The sequence below is a fragment of the Coloeus monedula genome (genome assembly GCF_965178545.1).
Source record: "Coloeus monedula genome assembly, chromosome: 4".
In the NCBI taxonomy this organism is placed as follows: Eukaryota; Metazoa; Chordata; class Aves; order Passeriformes; family Corvidae; genus Coloeus; species Coloeus monedula.
The window spans coordinates 56,675,243-56,694,374 of record NC_138784.1 but is presented as its reverse complement, the minus strand read 5'-3'; the positions used below and the strand labels follow the sequence as shown (position 1 = coordinate 56,694,374).

Below are 19,132 nucleotides of genomic sequence, written 5' to 3'. Positions count from 1 at the left end.
CTCCACTACCAAGAAAAACTTATTATCTTCTTATGTCTTTCTCACGTGTGCTGTCTGCTTCTCCAATGCTAAGTTAAAACCAAGAGAGGGCAAAGGTAACCACAGCCAATGGAGGATTTCAGCGCTTGACTTTGTGGAAATGCCCACTGAAGTGTTGGCCTTTAGGAAGAAAATGCAAAGCAGTTTTTCAATTAAAAAAATGCTCCCTCTGAGTCTGAGTAACATTTGAGCCATCTGCATTATCTCCAGACTTCAGGCATTTTCTACAATTTAGGATGTTGAAATCCATTTAAAATATAGAGGCAGCATTTTCAAGTAAGTGTTTGACATTTTTCATTTCCCACTGACTGGGTCTGCCAACACCACTAATTCCAATAGGCACTTTTCTCCCATGACTTTTAAGAGGACCACAGAGCATGATCCTAAGAGAAAACATCTATTCTGTAAAAATCAAAGTTTCTATTTAACATAGAAGTGTAGACCAAGCATAGTCCGTAGTGCAAAATGGGGTATGACTATCAAGTGTGCCTTCCTCTGTGAGGAACCTGTAGTTTGGAAAAACCTTTTTATTCAATTCACATTCTTTGCCTTTTTTCCCACACATTCCTGAAACTGTAGTTTTTAACGACTTGTCAAATACATGAATTTAAGGTTTCTGTTACTATTTAGTCTCTCTAGGTGTCCACCTCAGCTAATCAACGCTCGTCACAAATAATTTTTAAACAAACACTAATATTTACAGGTGTTTAATTCAAACATTCATTGAAAGAAATAAAGTAACTGTGCCTTTATTAAACTTATGGTTTATATAGGATATTAAAGCAAAAAACCCTCAAGTAATTTCTTCTTTTTTTCCAGTTACTACCTGCTAATATCAAATGTCTTCTTTCACATTCATTTCATTCAGTACTAACACACCACAGTGTATTACACTGGGAATAACCCACATCCAAACAGTCAATTGTAAAGACACTACCTTTTGAAAGACAAGCAATTTCACACAGAAATTCTTCACAAAGAATTTCTTTTTCCCAATTGTTGCCAATTCTTTTTCCCACCTCAGTGACCCTTACAAACAAAGCACCTAGGAAAATACAGTAACATGACAGTAAGAGGAACTCATGAAGCATCTAATCAATCTATCCCATCAAGAAGCTGACTCCTTTTGCCAAAGTACCTCTCAATAGAAGGTCTGAAGGTTTTTCCACATGAGTTCAAAAGGGTAAAAAATAGGAATAATTATTATTCTTTACCTGGTAATAGCTTTGTACACTATGAAAAGAACAGCTTGCTGCAGGTATTCCTGATAAAGAGCTGCAGTGTATCATTTTGGTCCTCATTTCATTTTCTAGACAGTGACCCACATGCAGCTTAAGTTTTCAAATCAGCACTGCTGATTCTATAACCAGTACATTGTCTGAGATAATTTCAATACTAAGATGTTAGAGAGCTTACAAAATTTTAGAAAATCTGAAGAATTTCTCCCTGGAAATCCTTGATCCCTAGTCTACTATACAAAGAAAATGCACTGTATTTAGAGAAAAATATTATACAGTGATTATATATCCAGTGACTGTTCACCTAGTGAGTTTATGAAATCTTGTCCTGCTGTGCTGGTTATTTTGAAAAAAATCTAGGACATCAACACTTCTGAGGTTCTCTTCCACTCACACAGGACAGGGGAGGCAGGCATTCATTTGGGCTGTGTCTCTGCTACCCACTGCAGTGCCTGAGGTAACAGAAGATGATTAGCCTTCCCAGGCATCTCAGAAAAGTGAAATATTCCAGAGGAAGTCACACGAATACTCCTTGCATTCAAGACGGTTCAGTGGCCTTGGGAGAGCAGTCCCAGCAGATCTCTGACATACTGTGTAGCTTGCTTGGGGTGGTAATTTGTACTCTTCTGATCTCTGAGTTGAAGAATTAGTCCTGATCTTTTGGTGATAGCACCAGGTTATTGCAGTCTGAGTCCTGTTGTGCAGAAGGAAGAAGTTGTAGGCAGAAATAAGTTTCTGGATATTTTTGAAATGCTACTCCCAAAGGCACCAACTTCCACATGCAGAGTAAAGGACATTGCTCTTTCTTACAGTGCAGATGAAACAGATTACACAGAGTTTATTTATAAAAAGTTTTATACACCTGAAATGTCACAAACATTTACAACTTTTCTGCCTTCCTCAGAGTTCTGAAAATACTGAGCCATACAATTACACTGCTGTCTCCTTTGAATCCAATGTCTGTGGTGGCTTGAAGTTCAGTATCTCTTTATATGTAATGCCTGCAAAACAACAGAACAGACATAGCATTGGTATGGTCTAATGAGAAAAGGAGCTGCACAAACATGAATGAGCAAGGTACAACTTCGGCATGGTTGGGCTCTGATCTAGCTCAGGAAGAGAGAGACCTCTTCAGGCAAAAAGAGAGGAAGTGTACAAAAAGCAAGGGAATCAAGGACCATTTTTTCGCCATTTCAGATTTGAAAAAGTAGCCCAATACTGAAATGCTTTCAAAGGGATGTGAGCACTGACTTTTGAGTAAAGTGGGCAATATTCTCAGCAAGAGCTACTGAGCACATTAGATTTAAAAGTCAGGTCCTCTCTTAAAAGCCAAAATACAAACCTCTGACCTTAGATGAAAATAAGATTAGACTTAAATCTCTGCTGACACAGATATGTTTTTTCTCTCTCTGAGAATCTAACTTTAAGGCCAGCAACCACTGCAGTCCTATAGAGGCAACAGTCAATCTGTTCACCTGCCCTATCCACTGGAAGGCAAGTTAGAGAAATGGTTGCTTTTCTATGTTGCAGAAGATGGGAGGACAGAAACATTAAGGAAATGGAGGACAGCCTCTGTTAGGAAGCAGAGAAGAAACCTTTGGAGATCCTTACACAAAGACTTGATATGAGGAACACTGGCTTATCAGTAGCATTTCTTTTTCTTAAAGGTGTCTATTTACTCTGTTCGATAAAAAGCAGAGAAGTTAATTTGTAAAGGAGAACATTTTTATTTCTGCTTGGCCTTTCAAACTGGTTATTTTTGAAAACATCACAAAATTAAACTCACGCTTCCACTCATCTAGTGGAAGATCCATATTATCAAATGTGTCGTCATATTTCTCAGCTTCAATTTCTTCCTCAGGATCATGAATTGGTTCAAAGTAAGGATGCATCAAAGCCTCAGCTGCCGTGACTCGCTTCTCTGCATCCAGCACCAGCATCTTCTCCAAAAGGTTTAGAGCTATTGCACAGAAAACCAACAGTGTATTCAAATCACACACCTGATTTCACTTGTACACGGTAATATTGCCCTGGAGGTATTTCAAATAAATACATGGAGTTATAAAGCAGAATCATTGGGTGTCCAGTGATAGCCAGTGTGGGCCCCTTTGCATGACAGTGTTGTGAGCAAGCTGGGATGTGTACAAAGCCTGATGCAATGCAGAGGTGTTCTGTTGCTTCTGTATGCAATACAGAAAACATCTCCACTAATGACTTCCCAGCTTCTGGCTACAGGACCGCTGTGCTCGGGGCTTTCCCAGGTGTCGTCAATCACTGCCACTGACTGTGGTTCTAAGGTACATCACCCCCTGACGGCAGCTGAATGAACAGGTGAACAGCGAACAAGAACTGCGCTCTGTGTCACCGAATCCAAACCAAGTACACTCTGAAGTTCACGAAGACAAGTTAGTCGTCCATGCTCAGAATCTGAGCTGATTTTATCTGCTACGTGGTTTTAACCTCCGCCAAAACAATCCATTAAAATTTCATGTGTTTCCCTCCTGTGGATTTTGGATCAGATCCATTGCTAGACTGTCAAAACGGACTAGTGTAAACAGGTATGATGAATGATTTATTTTCTGTTTTTCTGTCCTGAAAGGATGCTCTTGGGTTTGGAGCAGCTGAAAGGAAGTAGAGGTAGAAGGGTGGGATAGGATGCTTCAACTCCTGCTTGCCACGTATATTCTCTTTCAACTCCTATCCCAGACCAGAAGCAGCCAGATGGCCACAGAAATGATAAGGAGAGACATCCTAAAAACTAAATGGAAATGTGTAGCTTGCTGTAGCTGAGAATGTCACTGAGCTAACCATGCAGTAAGTTGTTTATTAATCAGATTTATTTCTACTGTATCTGAACCTAAAATTTTAACTTCTTAAATTGAGAAAATTAAATTATCCTAATTAATATTCTAACAAAACTGGCTTTGGGAGTGTTTAGGTCATTGGGGAATTGATAATGCTTAGGGAGAGTCATTTCAGAGCTCTGGCTGCCTCAGGTCATGTCACAGTTATGCACACTTGGAATGCTCTTCTGGCTGTTTATATCTATCAAATCCACGCTAGTGCTTCTCAGGAATGCACAGATGTTTCTCAGGATGTATTAATTCCATTACTAAAATGTCAGCTTTCCATTTTCTTGTATTTCAACTGCAGATCAGATTGAGCTTTCAGAATTATAGTTCAAATACAGTACAGAGAATATTTTATTACATATACTTAATCTGCCAGGGCTCTTGAGAAAACTGCTCAAGTAAAACCAATGAGCGGGTGCTAGATTGAAACCCAAATTACAAAATACTTTTTTTTGTTGTTGTTGTTTCTAAGAAACAACTGATTCCTGGCAAGGTTTAAAATTGGCAAAGTTCAGCCGCTACAATCACAAGTATGAATTATGGAAAGCAAGAGACAGAATAGCACAAGAACCATCACATCACCTGTCACAGGACTGATACTGCAGCTGCCTCCAATGCAAACACAAGAACAAGCTGTGAACATCCACACAAACCGTCTTACCCAAAGGATTTGCATACTTCAAGATGGATGCAAAATCTTTCTTCTGGACTTTTGGAAGGCTTTTGATATAGTTTTTTGCCTTAAAAGAAACATGGATATTAAATTAGATCTTTGCTACCTCTGTAATGTGACATTAACTATATGCTTAATAGGTAACTCAACAATATTTTGACAGCAAATTGTACAAACGCATTTTTTCTGATGCTATTCACCTTCTTCCTGAATGGAATTTTTTTTAATCAAGCTTTAAAACCATGATTTAGAAATTACAATGGAAAGCTTTAATTATTAGTGCTCCATTTTTAATATATTTATTCAAATAAATATGTATGAATTATTTGAAAGAATGTCATAGTGAGTTTACAGCAATCTCTAGAAGTGAACCTTATACAGTAGTTCCTTAATATTTAAATTGTACAGTTAGTCTAATGAATAAATTTAGGTCCTTTATAGTAAGGGCTTCGGGATACTAGAAGGACACTAACGTAAGAACAGGAAAGAGACATTTGCAAACAACTGGGTTTTCTGAATATCTTCATGCTTTCAGTAGCTTTACAATAAAAGTTGCAATGTATCAGCTCAGCTGTTTATATGGTAAACACTGGAATCTTGAAATACATAAATAATGTTCTGATAACTTTCTGTCATTTCACCCCCCATCTCCAGTAGCTATTGTGGGTGCACAAAGCATTTCAAGGCAGAGAGGGACTATCAGGGACCATATCAGTAGTCAATACGTATTATCTCAGACTGTCAAAGAACTGAGTATGGCTTAAAGTAAAATTAAGACATGGAAAACCAACTGACAAAGCAGAATACTCACATCTTGACTGTGCAATTTTTGAACAAAATCTTGAGTTGGTGTACCTGTTATTTTCATTATTTCTGTGAGTTGGTCCAGATCTGAATACCAGAAATAAGGAACAAATTCTTTCACCATTAGAAAATTAAGCATCCTGCAAAAATAATGCATTTCTTCGCTGTTGGAGAATAATGTAAAAATCTTAATTCAGTGACTGAACAGAAGATTTATAAAAGATGAAAGTTCTCCAATTTTCTTAGCAAAGGCAAAGAAAATATCCTATAATTTGGGAACACATAACTGAATCATCTGCAAAATTTTCTAATCTTATCAGGCCTATTCTGTATTTTTAGATAAGTCCAAAAGTATTAGAGTATCTGAATAATCAATACATGTATTGCATGCACAAAAACCCCAAAAAACACAGGTTTTCTATTACCACAGAGCCTTTACTTGATGATTTGAGAGGTGACTCAAAGATCACTTCTACTGAAAAAAATCAGTAATACAAATTTTAATTGGCAGGTGTGCAAAAGTGGTACAGATATGAAAGAATGATTTAATGAGAAAGGTGCAAGGAATTTTACTATTAATATCAATTTATACTCATCAGTTTTTGAACACTTACTGTATCACATAAGAACCTCTCATAATTTTCTTACATCAGTATCATAAATTCACTGAAGGATACGATCATTTCCCTTGAACAGAGGTCTCCCCGTTATCATCTCAGCCATTATACAACCTACAGACCAGATGTCAACTGAAAAAAAGACCAAGAGGCACATTACCTTGTTCATTTAAATGTGCATAAAATTTAATTTAAAACATATTTTAAAGAAGTATAAAAATTACCTTTATAGCCTGTTATAAAATAAATGTGTGCCTTGCCAAGTATGATGAATAGCACAAGTAAAACCACCAGACCTTCTAATGAGCAAACTGGAGATAATCTCATAATATGCAGAATGAGTTTCTCAGTAACAGGCAGAAGCACATGGGAAGCTTTCAAAAACTTCCATAGCTATCTTAGTGTTATTTGAATTCCCTCCATTTGCCATTTTCCCGTCTGAGTTAAAATCACCACACATTTAGAGGAACACAAGAACGGAGACCAGACCGTCACATCTGTATAATTTAAATAATCTTTTTCTAATCACCTTGGCACTTTCTGTTACTCTCAGAAAACATACATAAAAAACCCCTAAACTCATGATTACCTGCAATTTATCTACAAGGAAATTATGCATAATTATATTGTCATTTCCACCTCCAATTTCTCTTTAATTTCAGAAACAAAGTCTTGTTTATGTATCACCTGATTCAGTGAATGCTTCAGCTCTGTTAAGATACTTCTAAAGAGACACTGACCTGTCTGAGTATAATGCATCCAGTTAAGTATGACCTCTGGGGCTCTGTACCATCTTGTAACGACATAGCCGGTCATCTCACTGTCTGTATGCCTTGCCAATCCAAAATCCAGGATCTGTAGTGGAAGCACAAAGAACATTCAGATCAGACAGCTCGTTATCTAGTTCATACAGTTCTTTACAACTGTAAGGAAAAAAAAATTGGAGCAATCTGCAGAGATTAGTTTATTTTTGTATATTTTTCTCATTGAAGTGCCTTGTTCTCATTTTAAAAATCAAGACAGAGGTAGCACAGAGGTTTGAATAATTTTTTTTTAAGTTACATACTGCTATAGCACCATCAAAAGTTGTAAGACCATTAAAGAAAATAATAAATTATTAACTTATTAATTAAAAAGATACTGGACACATTCAATGCAAAAAATTCCCTGACCACAGAGTCACCATTGTATCAAGTTACAGCTAAAAGAACAGCACCCATTTTAGACAGTGTCCATTGCTCTTACGTCCCAGGTGGCACAATTATTCAAGACTGTGTTCCAACAAAATTCTGAAGTAAGAAGGTATTGTTATTTCTACTTTATGAGTAACTCATACAAAGGAAGATGTCCTCTAGGTCACACTGAAACTCTGCAACAAGAGTAGGGAATTACTATCACTTAGTCCCACCAAGTCTTCTCCAACCTCCAGCATCAAATACAGAGCAACCTTTTGTAAAAAATGCAAGATCAGTGCAATTTTGTTTAAAGTGCTATGCACAATTCAGCTTATTTCTAAGGTTCTCAGCTATTTCTCTCTAGATACAGCAATGTGTACAGCAGCAAGATTAAAACTGAATGTTATGGCCTTTTGTGAACTTCTACAAAATTTGCCTTAAGAAGGCCCACCTCTATGGACCATCAAAAGATGCAGCCAACAGCAAGAAAATTCCACTACTGGAACAACAATCTGTTTGTACTTATTGGAAAGTTCGTGCTTCTAATAAGAAGTAGGAGGCTTGGGTAAGTAAAGTTCTATTGAAGATAAATCATGGTCACACACAGACAACTAAATATGAAGATTTGCATGACCAGCCAGAGGTTGCCATGTGAATCAGGCTGCACATGTTTATTGACAGGCAGGAGTTTTTACTAGGGACACCTGAGCAATCTTGTATCAAGAGTCATGTTTTTGTAATGCTTTCTGCAATTAAACATTCTAAAGTATTTCAGGATAGTTTCATCATTCCCTGGCACTAACAAAGAGGAAAATTATATTTTCAGTCACAAATCGAGACTACAAAATGTTATGGCTTATCTTTATTGCCATACTTGAAATATCATTTCCCTGTTTTCCTCCTAACTACTGATTACCAATCAATTTAAAAACAGAAATAGAATGCAAAGGGAGACATTTTTATTTGTACCAATTAAATGCACTTGATTGTGGCTGATTCTTTGGGTACTGAAGGGTATATTTCCTAGACTCAAAATATTTGTAGTGGCAAAATACACTTTTATATATGGCTTTCCAATTTATTCTACATATTCTACATATTCAGCACACATTATATTTTCCCAGTAAGACAGCAGGGAGGGTGGAAGAAAAAGAAAAAAAATTTATGTAATAGGTCAAAGCCAGATGTGGTACGGACTATTCTGTTGCAGTCTTTTAGGCATTTTATCTACCAAGGCTTGAGACATATAGAGTTGGAAACGGCTAAAATACAATTTGGTTTTGTATATTTGTAAAAGTAGAAAATGACAGCAAGAATTTTTGTGTATTATGTTTTAATTTCATGATTTATTTTCATTTACATGTTCATTAAGCTCAGGAACAAGCGTGTCCTATTTGTACTTAATATTAACCTGGTACCATTTCAACCACTATCTTCATATAAAACTTTTATTCTCACTCTCTAATCTTCAACTTTTCAGCTGGAACTTCCACAGTAATTTTCAGAGCAAGTTTGAAAATCCTTTTTATAATTTGTGAGTTATGAAAGAATGAGCCAATTCCCCATAGCTCCTCAAGGATGGCTCCCCTTTGACTCAGCAAACTTAATTTTCCTAACTTGCTTCAGTGACTGCAGCAAAAATAACTTGTAACTTTGAGACTACAGAAAGGGCAGTGATTTCCCCTCATGCACCCTGCACTGTCACTTTTCTGATACTTATGTAGGAGTTGAGAGCATCAGATAAAGGAGCCAGAGACCTCACTGTGAAAAATAGAACTAATAGCCTACTAACTAATTAGCCATTCAAGGAATTGTTCCAACTTGCCTACAGCCTCATTGTCACTGGAGTTGATGCAAGGAAAGCTGCCGAGTGCACAGACATGGGGGAAAATGGTTGGACTACCCCTGGCAACTTGATCCTGTGCCTGCATAAACTGACTTGGAGAGTGTGCGGAAAAAAATGTGTTAAATGAGCAGATACACATCAGGAGACTGTATTATGAAAGAATGTCTTAGACCTGGCCTGCATCTCAAAATATAATTGTGCAGCTGGGGGTGGGAGGGAAGACAACCATATACAACTGCTTTTTTTAGATTTTCCTCTTTTCCCATCACCCTGGGATCCACTCACCATTTGGCCTACCTACAAGCCAGGAAAAGTCAATGGCTTTTTGTGTTAGACAGGAAAACTCTAAAATCACAGGAGCCTGGAACATTCAGGTCAGTCTCCAAAGACCAAAAAGCTGTATTACAATGGGTACATGCAAGTATGTAGTTTGTATGCTGTATGCTAAAAAAAACTTTTGTAGTGCTTTACATCACCTTTTATTTTATTCAATTAAGGGTGTCCTTCACAACCTTTGCTCTTCTGTATCTCCCAGCTTGTAGAATTAGACTTTTTCTATTTATTCAAAGCTGAAATTCTCACAAAACCAAATCACTCCCATAAACTCTTATGTCTCTTTTAGGGGGAAACCCTGGCCATAAGATCTAATGTGTCCTTACACATCAGGACACAAAAGCCCCCATTCAAATTCCGTGTTGTGAGGATGTACAGGCCAATTGTGATTCAAGAACAAAAAGCCTGGCCCAATGCTGAAACCAGCCAGCATGTCTACAGCTGCTGCACCTGTTGTCTTCTGTCTTCTAACACATCTGACTGGTTTTGCAAATAAACATACCTTACCTTCAATTCACAGTCTTCATTTACTGCCAAGTTTCCAGGCTTTAGATCCTGCAACCACATTTGAAATGAATGTTAATTTTCGTTTTATTTTACAGAAAGACAATAAAGTACTCCTTCTTTGCCTTCTTTCTGGTTTTATAGTTTTTATGTTAACTATTTTGAACAGCAACAGGTAAAATGATGTCATAACAAATAACACAAACAAGGACACAAACTTGCATATGTTTGGCTTTTTTCCAGTATCTTTTCTCCCTAAGAAAAACCAAATTGTTTTGTTTGTTTGTTTTTCTGCTAGAAGTCAGGAAAATACTTGCCACTGAAGGAATTCACTCATTTTTCTGTGAGTGGGGTTTGGACATAAACCTGTTGCATTTAATAATAACACCACAAGGTTAACAATTCACATATATAGTTCTGGATTGTACATGCTGCATATCAAAATATGCATTATAAAGGTTCCTTACCCTGATAGAAGGAGTACTGAAGGAAACAAACAAGATATTACATAAAACTCTAAGCTCTCTTCTCTGGAAAAATCAATTTCCTAAGAAAGTCAATAGAACTGCAACATGAAAAAAGTATTCCCTCAAGTCTCTTAAGCCACCTTAGGGACATCTAATGATGTTCCACAGTTGTAAAGTTTAGCAAAGGGAAGAGTACTGGCAAGGACTAAGATGATATTGCAACATCAGTGACACACACACAGAGTCAAAAATACATTTTCCTTCAGCTTTTTCAAATCTTTGTTTGGTACACTTAAGCACAAGATGGTCAGAAGTATCTTCTCTCTGAACTTAAACAGGGATCCACCTGTTTTATACAGAGATGTTCTAAGAACAGAGGGGCCTTGGAGAGAAACAATTTGGTGCAAAAAACCATAATGAAACCAAGTTGTTCAAGGGTCCAGAGGGACCTTAAAAAAGACTAAGCAATGATAAGTTTAGCCCATGATCCCAGCAGTTGCAAGAATAAAACCATAAATACCTTATTTTGTCAGCTTGCATAGTTTCTGTGTCCAGCTTAAAGATACTATACAATGTGCAGTTTCTGTGGTGCTCCCGATACTTCATTAGAAATGGATGATTTCTGTTCTAATGCAGTTTTGGGGGAAGATATGCTGCTTGGTACCACAAGGGCATCATTCAGAACTCCTTCACAGTGCAGAAGTGATTTTAAGTGGACTTTTATACAGAGACAGGACTCAAAAAGAATCAAATGCTTAATTTTGCTTAGAAAAAAAATTGAGGTTCTATAATTTTGGACAATATTTTCAGTTTCTATGGTTCCCCCCAAATTTTGAACACTAATATAATGTTTAAAGAAAACCTAATCATTGTTTTTAAGTTTAATCTTCATTAAAAAAAATACAGAAAAAACTTTTATTCATCTAAATTTAGACACTATTTGCTCTTCTGGGGACTTAAAACTCAACTTCACAAAGTAATTCAGGAACCCCAAATCTAAGCTGTATTCAGTGCAACTTGAGCTTACATTGACATAGCCATGCCACCTTTTGTTCCCACTGAAGAAGAAACCAAAGGCACCAACAGAGAAAACCGATAAACGGAATTTCAGGCATATTTATGAGCATGCTTATATACAAACATCACTCACATTATCAAAATACAGACATCTTTCATGTTCTTCCACTTACCCTGTGAATTATGCCTGATGAGTGAATATACTGTAAAAAGAGAAAGTATTTTTTTAGTTAAGGTCCTGACTTTAAAAAGTTGTCTGGGGTAGGAGAGAAAGTACTTTTTCATGGTGCTAAAGTAAACTGAAATTAGAAAATGGTCATTTATTGCACAGAAGATCCCTTTAGCTATGATTTTAACTTTCAGATAACTATACTAGCATTTCTTCCTTTCCCTCCCCAATAATGAGAAACCACTTTTGGCATGCATATATATATATATATATATATATATATATATATATATATATATATATATCTCAGAATGAAACATGCTATTTTATGTATCAGAAATGCTCTTCTGCAATAGGTGTCTCTGGTGTGCCATCATAGTTTAGATTCATATGCTTCAGCAGCACTGACTTCCAAGAGATCACTAAGATTGGGATGAAGGCCAGTCAATGTCTTATCTGAGAGTTCTTGCTACATGCTTCAGTATTTCCTCAATGGAAAATGGAACGGTTAAGTTGAAAGACATTCTCTTTACTTGAGTATCTTCATCACTTATTCAGTGACCTATTTAAGGGCTCACAAAAGCCAAACCAACAAACAACACCCAGGACTAGTTCTTTTGGGATGATACCTGATCAAATACAGATGTTTGAACCCATGAATGCCACCGACTGATCCCCACTGAGGTATGCAGTTTCTCTCACCAGCTGAATGATACCCTAGAAGAGACTATTTTCATCACAGTAAATAAAGGGAACCTCTAGTAACTAGCTCAGATATAGGCATCTCTTGCAAGGACTGAAATAGAGAGAGTTCTTCTGAACTGAGGACATGGTTTCCAAGAGCAGCCTGGGATGTGCTAATTCCTTCAGGTGTCAGGAACTGATCTAAAACTCCAAGACCATACTAGTGATGCTATGAAACACAAGAACAATAAAACTTTTTAAATAAAAAGACTTGAGAAAAGATTAATAAGATGTAAATCCTCCAGCTTCACCTGAAGAATTTTAATTTTATTCCACCCTGAAGAATGGGACATGTGGCAATAGAGTCACTGTGAACCAGCTGGCAGAGCCAGAGAAGACCAACCAGGAATAGCCAGTATAACATCACAGAAATGCACAGAAGAAAGGAGCTTTGCAGGACAATTGCAAATCAGCCACAGTATGACCACCTTCCCCAGAAGCCCTCAGAATAGGCAATTAACCACACACATACAACAGTCCCTCTGCAAAGGAGTCCTCATAATCCAACTGATGAGAAACACCAAGACAAAGAAAGCAAAGCCACGGAACAAAAAACAACTTCTTCAGACAGATCCAACGTGCATTTCAGACTTAGATTTCTGAACTTAAAAAAAATCCCATACAACCTAAGCAGCACAAGATCTGCATTTAAAGTGCCAAGTTTTTTAAGCAGTGACTGAAAAAATCTGACAGTTAATTTTTCCTCTCTTACACCTGACAGGCCACATCAGATGTGGTCTCACAGGTTCTGAAAAGAGGGAGGGGTGAAAAAGCCCCCACTTCCTTTAAACCTGTGCCTACAACTTTACCAATCCAGCCCAGGCTGTGGTAGGGCCCTGCTGCTGCATGGTCACACTACTGACTGCTGTGCCAGAGCCCAGGCCTTTCTTGGCATCTGCAGTGGACCAGTTCCTGCTACAGATTACTTGCAGATTGGGCAAGGTTTAACATCACCCGTAGGAAATGCCAAAGCCCTTCACAGGATTTCCTGGGGCTGACACAAGACGTTGAGGGCACACGGCTGCTCCACAGAATGTTGGCTAGAAAACTGCTACAGCAAACAAAAAACTACAAAATGTTGTATCTGTCATGGATGTGTGTGAAGTGAATTGGGACAGGAGGAGGAGGAGGAAGTCTGTCAATTGTACATGGAGACCATATGCACTTAAAAAAACCTCAAAAACCACCAAACCAGAAATGTAACTGTAAATAGCTAAACTCCCAATAAATTCAGAAAAAGATGTCCTCTGTCATAGCTATCTTGATCAAGGATATTACAATGTCTACTTGCATTCTAAATTATTGCAATGTCTTCTAACTGAAGCATCTTGATTTTCCAGAACAGATGCTTAATATATTCTATAGTCGGTTTTCGCTGCTAAGACTGTACACAGTAAGGAAATAGCTGGCAGACCCAGTCATTTGGCACCCAAGAATGCAGAATGTAGAAACAGGAATTAAAAGGTTTGCACCCTTCACAGTTTTAGTTAATCTCACCTGTTTGGAGAGAAGAGTGTGGTTTTCCTGGCATTCTCACCCCACTGAAGGTTTTCTGAGTGTTCATAGCACCAAAATCATGTTAACACTTTGGGGAAAGCTCCTGTGTTTCCTAAATGCTCCTCTTAACATAACACTACTGAGATTACATAAAATAGCAGTTATTCCTGATGGTAATGTACACATCAGCCTTTTTGTAAGATGAAATAGTGGTGCTGTGCTGCAGTGTTTCTTTAACAACAGCAGTATTTTTTTAACTGCATTTTATTATCTCCTGGCAGGTAGCAACACTGGAACTATGCCAGTCTTCATTCAGAAGATTTTCCATTTCTGTTCAACAGCCTTCTGAAATGGGATCCTGTTCTTACTGGTTCTACTCATTAAATTAGCCATTTATTGACAGATTTTTCACTCCTAACATGGCAAGACGATTCAGAACAGAGTAGACATATTCTTCACAATGTTATTACCACTTCACCTGAACCATGTTTGACTCAAGAACCCAGTAACATGAGTGAAGTGCCTTGGAGCACAGGAGCTCTGTGCATTATCCTAAAGATGACTTTTGGTAGCATGCATAAATCCTGGAATGCAAGCTTCAGATCATGCTAGGAAGTCATCCAACAATCATCTAAATTTTAAGCATTCTTTTCTGTATATGTAATCTCTACATAAAATAAAAAGCTAATCAAAAGGGAATTAGCAAAGACTCGGGAGACTGTGGTCTAGGCAACATGCAGTATGAAAATGAAAAGCATCTTGGCAGGGAAGTAAAAACTGAAAAGGAAATGAGTCAGAGGGGGAAGGAAAAGCAGAGAAGCAGAAAAAATTGAGCATAAACGTGAACAAAAGGCAGCAAATACAGATGAGAAAAGGAGAGAACTAGAGTAGGTAAATCTTACCATAAGTATGGCAAAAGAAGCTTGAACAGGTGTTTGTGTGGCCCAAGAGCTGTCTGTCCCTTCTCAAGCACTATGAATAGAGAGGACTGACAGCCACCTCCCCAGACCTCTATGAACAGGAGGCATTCCTGCAGAAGGGGGACCCAAGACTGAAAGCTCCAGTCTCTTTCCACCTACACAGAGAGATATTTATGTTTAGCTTGCCTTCTGTACTCCTTGACAATACACAGCTTTTCTGTCAAACAACAACAAAAAAGAAATTATGAAAGCCCTTCCAAGATGCAAGCTTGCACTTAAGTAAAATTTAATGCCTGACTAAGGCCCAACTAGGAAACAAAGGAGAGGTGCGTCATTGTTTTTAAGTGGTGTCACATCACATTGAGTTCTGATAAATTAGAAGGCTTGCCAAAGGAAGAAAATGAGTATTTCATTCACTGTAGAAAAAAGACAGTAAAATAAGAACTGACAAAAAAGAACTGTACAGTCTTGCAGAGCAAAGGCTGAAGAATTGATACAAATCTTCACGAACTCAGTATGAACTTTCTCTTGCCCTCAATTTATACATGATTTTTAAAATCAAGACTGTTGAGCACTTTGTATACAGCCAATCCAGAACCAGCCTACAGAGACAATGTAGAAATGAAGCCTGCAAGGAGACAACTGGGGGGCTTAGCAAAAATCTCCCTTATCCCTTCACAATACATCAGTCATGCAGTTTTTCCTACATGCATTTAACTGTCACATGTTAACAGGTTGTTACAGTAGGATTTGAAATGTGACAAAAATAATGAACAGCCTTCTTGCCTTTGACCAGACACAAATACAGATACCATTAAGATCTTACATACTTTACAAAGGACAAATGCACGTTGCAGGTTACATCTTTAACACAAAAAAAACCTCTTCAGAATAGATGCCATCAAAGTTAAAAGGTGAAAAACAAAGTCATCACACAAATGAGAGGCTAAGTTTGAGAAGCTGAATGAGTTTTACCACAAACATCTACAGGGTGGCATACTCCTCCTTCCCAGGTGTTACAAGCACTTTTCCCTTATATTGCCTCAACTGAGCACTAGCTAAGTTTATGTTTGTTCCCTATGACCCGCCAAAAAAGCAATCCAAGTAAACACAGATGGGCTGTCTTTAACCCAGATACAGTAGACCTTAAAAAGTACAAGATTTTCATGCAAAACTTGGCTAACCTTTTCTTAAACAGCTAATTTACTGGTATCTGTAAAAGAATAAACAAATTACTGACTCATTTTCTTTTTCCTCTGCATGCTAGCAACACTGCTTTTTTTTTTTTAAACACATTTCCTAGCACAGACAGGGCTACAAGAATGTGCCTTAAACACTGGACCACTCCTACTTCTTAAAAATATTTCCAGCTAGGTGTGTATTTCTGGCTGAAATGGTTCAACGAGAATCCAAAATTTAATGGAACAGATACAGCAAAGACTGTTTTCCAGAGTTTGCTGAGTAATATGAAATAACAAAACAGTGTGGTAGCTGAATAATATTTTATTTCCTGCTGGTAATTTTGAGGTAAGTAGAGATGTGCTCTCAAAAACACGGGGTAAGAAACTATTCAGGCAAACCATTTCTTAACAGAAGATCTATCACCGTTACTATCTCAGCATCCCTGCTGGTTGCTATGTAACTGCTTTTACTCTTATGTCCCTCCCAGAGGAGACAGTCCTTCATGAACACTTTCAGCATGTGTTCTTTACACAGGATGCAGTCCTTTAGGAGAGGACTGCTCCAGTGTGGATCCCCCATGGGCTACAGGTCTTGCCACATAACTTGCCAGGGGCCTGCTCCAGCACAGGCTCTCTGTGGCCTGGCTGCAGTTTCATTTAGGGCACATGCCTGGGCCCCAGCATGGGGTCCTCCATGGCTGCTGTGTGGATATCTGCTCTGTCGTGGTCCTCCTGTGCCGCCTCCTGTGCAGCCTGTGCCACCATTGCCTTCACAGCCTGCAGGGAAATCTCTACTCCAGCACCTGTAGCATCTTCTCCCCCTCTATCCTCACTGACCCTGGTGCCTGCAGGGCTGTTTCACATTTTCTCACTCCCCTCTCACAGCTGCTGCACAGCAATTTTTTACCCCTCCTGAATCTATTACCACAGCTGTGCCATGCATTTTGCTGATGTGCTCAGCTTTAGCCAGCAGCGGGTCTGCCTTGGAGCCAGCTGGAACTTGGTTCAACATGGAGGCAGTTCCTGGTGTCTTCTCACAGAAGCCACCCCCCTGCAACCTCCACTAACAAACAAACCCTGCCACAAACTTGCCCAATATATCCTCTTAAATTCCTACTGTTTTCTTCCTCTTTTCTTCCTTCAACCACACACAGTTGCTCCATTTGGATTCCAGATTTTCTGATTCACAGACTTCAGTGTCAACCTTTGGGGCCACAAGTTCTGCTCTGTTGGTACATTATCTGTCAGATAATGTACATCACTAGGACCAAAATATGTTTCTAAGTCATTTCACTGGCTTAGACTTAATTAAATTAATTATTCATCCTTTCCACTACATTCAACCTAAGCTAATTATTTACAGTTCACATACTGCTTGCCTGTAAAGTTAATACAAATGATGTTTTTAATCCCTAGTGAATAGCATGCCTCTCCTGGAAACCTCCTTCCCAGATAGTTACATCAACTTAAACAGACCACTCCACTTACACAGCCCTTGAGAGAACACTTACTAGGACAGTTTTGTGACCAGGGAACTAATGACAAAACTGAAATCATAACTCCACATTTGAAGTCCAGATGAGAGGTGAATTCCCTCAAGTTTAAATACAAACAATTTCCCCAAACCTGGCTTTAGTTTATCTGACTTTACTTCCAGCATTTGTAAAATGGGAATTATTGCACTTAAATGCGCAACTGTAGAACACAAAGGATAATTACTCAGCATATGTAAAAAGCTATGTGAGCAAAAATCTACTAAAATACGAACACAAAATCCAGGGTAGGATCAAAGAGAAATTAATAATGCAGGACTCAACAAAAATGTATATTTATTATGTTTTGTGATGGGAGTAAAACAATTTTGACCTTCTGTATTTAAGTGCTGAGAGACAACAGAATCGTGGTTATGCTGTTCCTGATGTTCACGTTCAGGCACAGCATGTTGCTCTGCTGCATTAACTAGTTTTTAATAGTGTTTGGCAATGCCAGTACAGATCTGGATGAATCTGCATCCTGATGGATGTGCCAGACTTTCCTGTATCAAAATCAGGTCTGTATTTCCACTGCACAAGCACATCCCTACACTGACTTCACTTACCTGTACAAGCACACAGGAAATTCTGCCCATACATTGTGTGTTGCAGGCACAGGACCGTAAAACCAAAATTGTACAGAGCCAGCAGCAGCCAAGGAATGACATTTAATTTAAGACACTGCCATTCCACAGCCTCCTTACACCATGTGTCTCCAGAGCAGCAACAGGAATTAAACAGCCGTCACTGCAGGAGAGCCTGGATGAAGTCTGCAGACCTTGGTCAAGGTTTTTCTTCTCTTGGAATTGTGTCACCGAAAGAAAAAAGTAGTAAGGAAGTAGTAGCCTTTTTATGATCAACAGCTGTGTATACCCAAAAGGTAAACACAGTAATTTAAGAACCGTAGTACCAATATAGACCAAGAATCATTTCCACATCTCATTAACATAGGTTATAGATAAAAACTGGGAGCTTAAAGAGTATCTTCTTTTGCATTGTAAGACCATGAACTTCCATATACACAGTCCAATTTTTAAAAGCCAAATAGAAGAAAAAAGGAGTAGTAATAATAAATAGCATTTAGCAAAAGATGAGGAACAAAAACATACAAAAACCATCATAGCTACTACATTTAGAATCACTCTTGTGAGAGTCAGTTAAATTCAAGATTATCTCGTTTTGCTATAGCTGTAAGCTCTGCAGTCCACAGAAATAAAATATCTAAGAGATAAAAGAGAGATGAATATTAACATTATTTCTGAGAAAGAACAGAGGACTAACATTCAGGCTTACTATCTGTAAAGAAAAAAATCATGAGCAAGCCCAACAACTAACTTACAGATGGCATTTGGTAATACTTTTTATTTAAGAAAATGATATGTTGAAATCACTATTCTTCCCAAGACTTACTGGAAGAGCTACAAGATGAAGCTTTCCTACACAGTTCAAAACTAGACAAATCTTCATGGTCCCTTATAGTCTTTTATGGATCCTTCCTAATTTCACAGTGTAAAACAAGGGCAC

At 38.0% G+C, this 19,132-nt stretch overlaps 1 protein-coding gene across 1 annotated transcript in view; it reads right to left on the bottom strand.

Annotated features, from left to right (window-relative positions):
- Positions 1-1,506: 1,506 nt before the first annotated feature.
- Positions 1,507-19,132, bottom strand: part of MAPK12 (mitogen-activated protein kinase 12) — a gene marked incomplete at its 5' end in the record, with an annotated part of 31,279 nt that continues 13,653 nt past the window's right edge. Inside the window, 8 exons of the mRNA XM_082280779.1 lie at positions 1,507-2,278; positions 3,064-3,237; positions 4,791-4,869; positions 5,614-5,693; positions 6,284-6,355; positions 6,964-7,078; positions 10,085-10,132; positions 11,739-11,768. Coding sequence (XP_082136905.1) covers positions 2,208-2,278; positions 3,064-3,237; positions 4,791-4,869; positions 5,614-5,693; positions 6,284-6,355; positions 6,964-7,078; positions 10,085-10,132; positions 11,739-11,768 — 669 coding nt within the window. The 3' untranslated portion in view covers positions 1,507-2,207. The remainder of the gene's footprint in view (positions 2,279-3,063; positions 3,238-4,790; positions 4,870-5,613; positions 5,694-6,283; positions 6,356-6,963; positions 7,079-10,084; positions 10,133-11,738; positions 11,769-19,132) is intronic.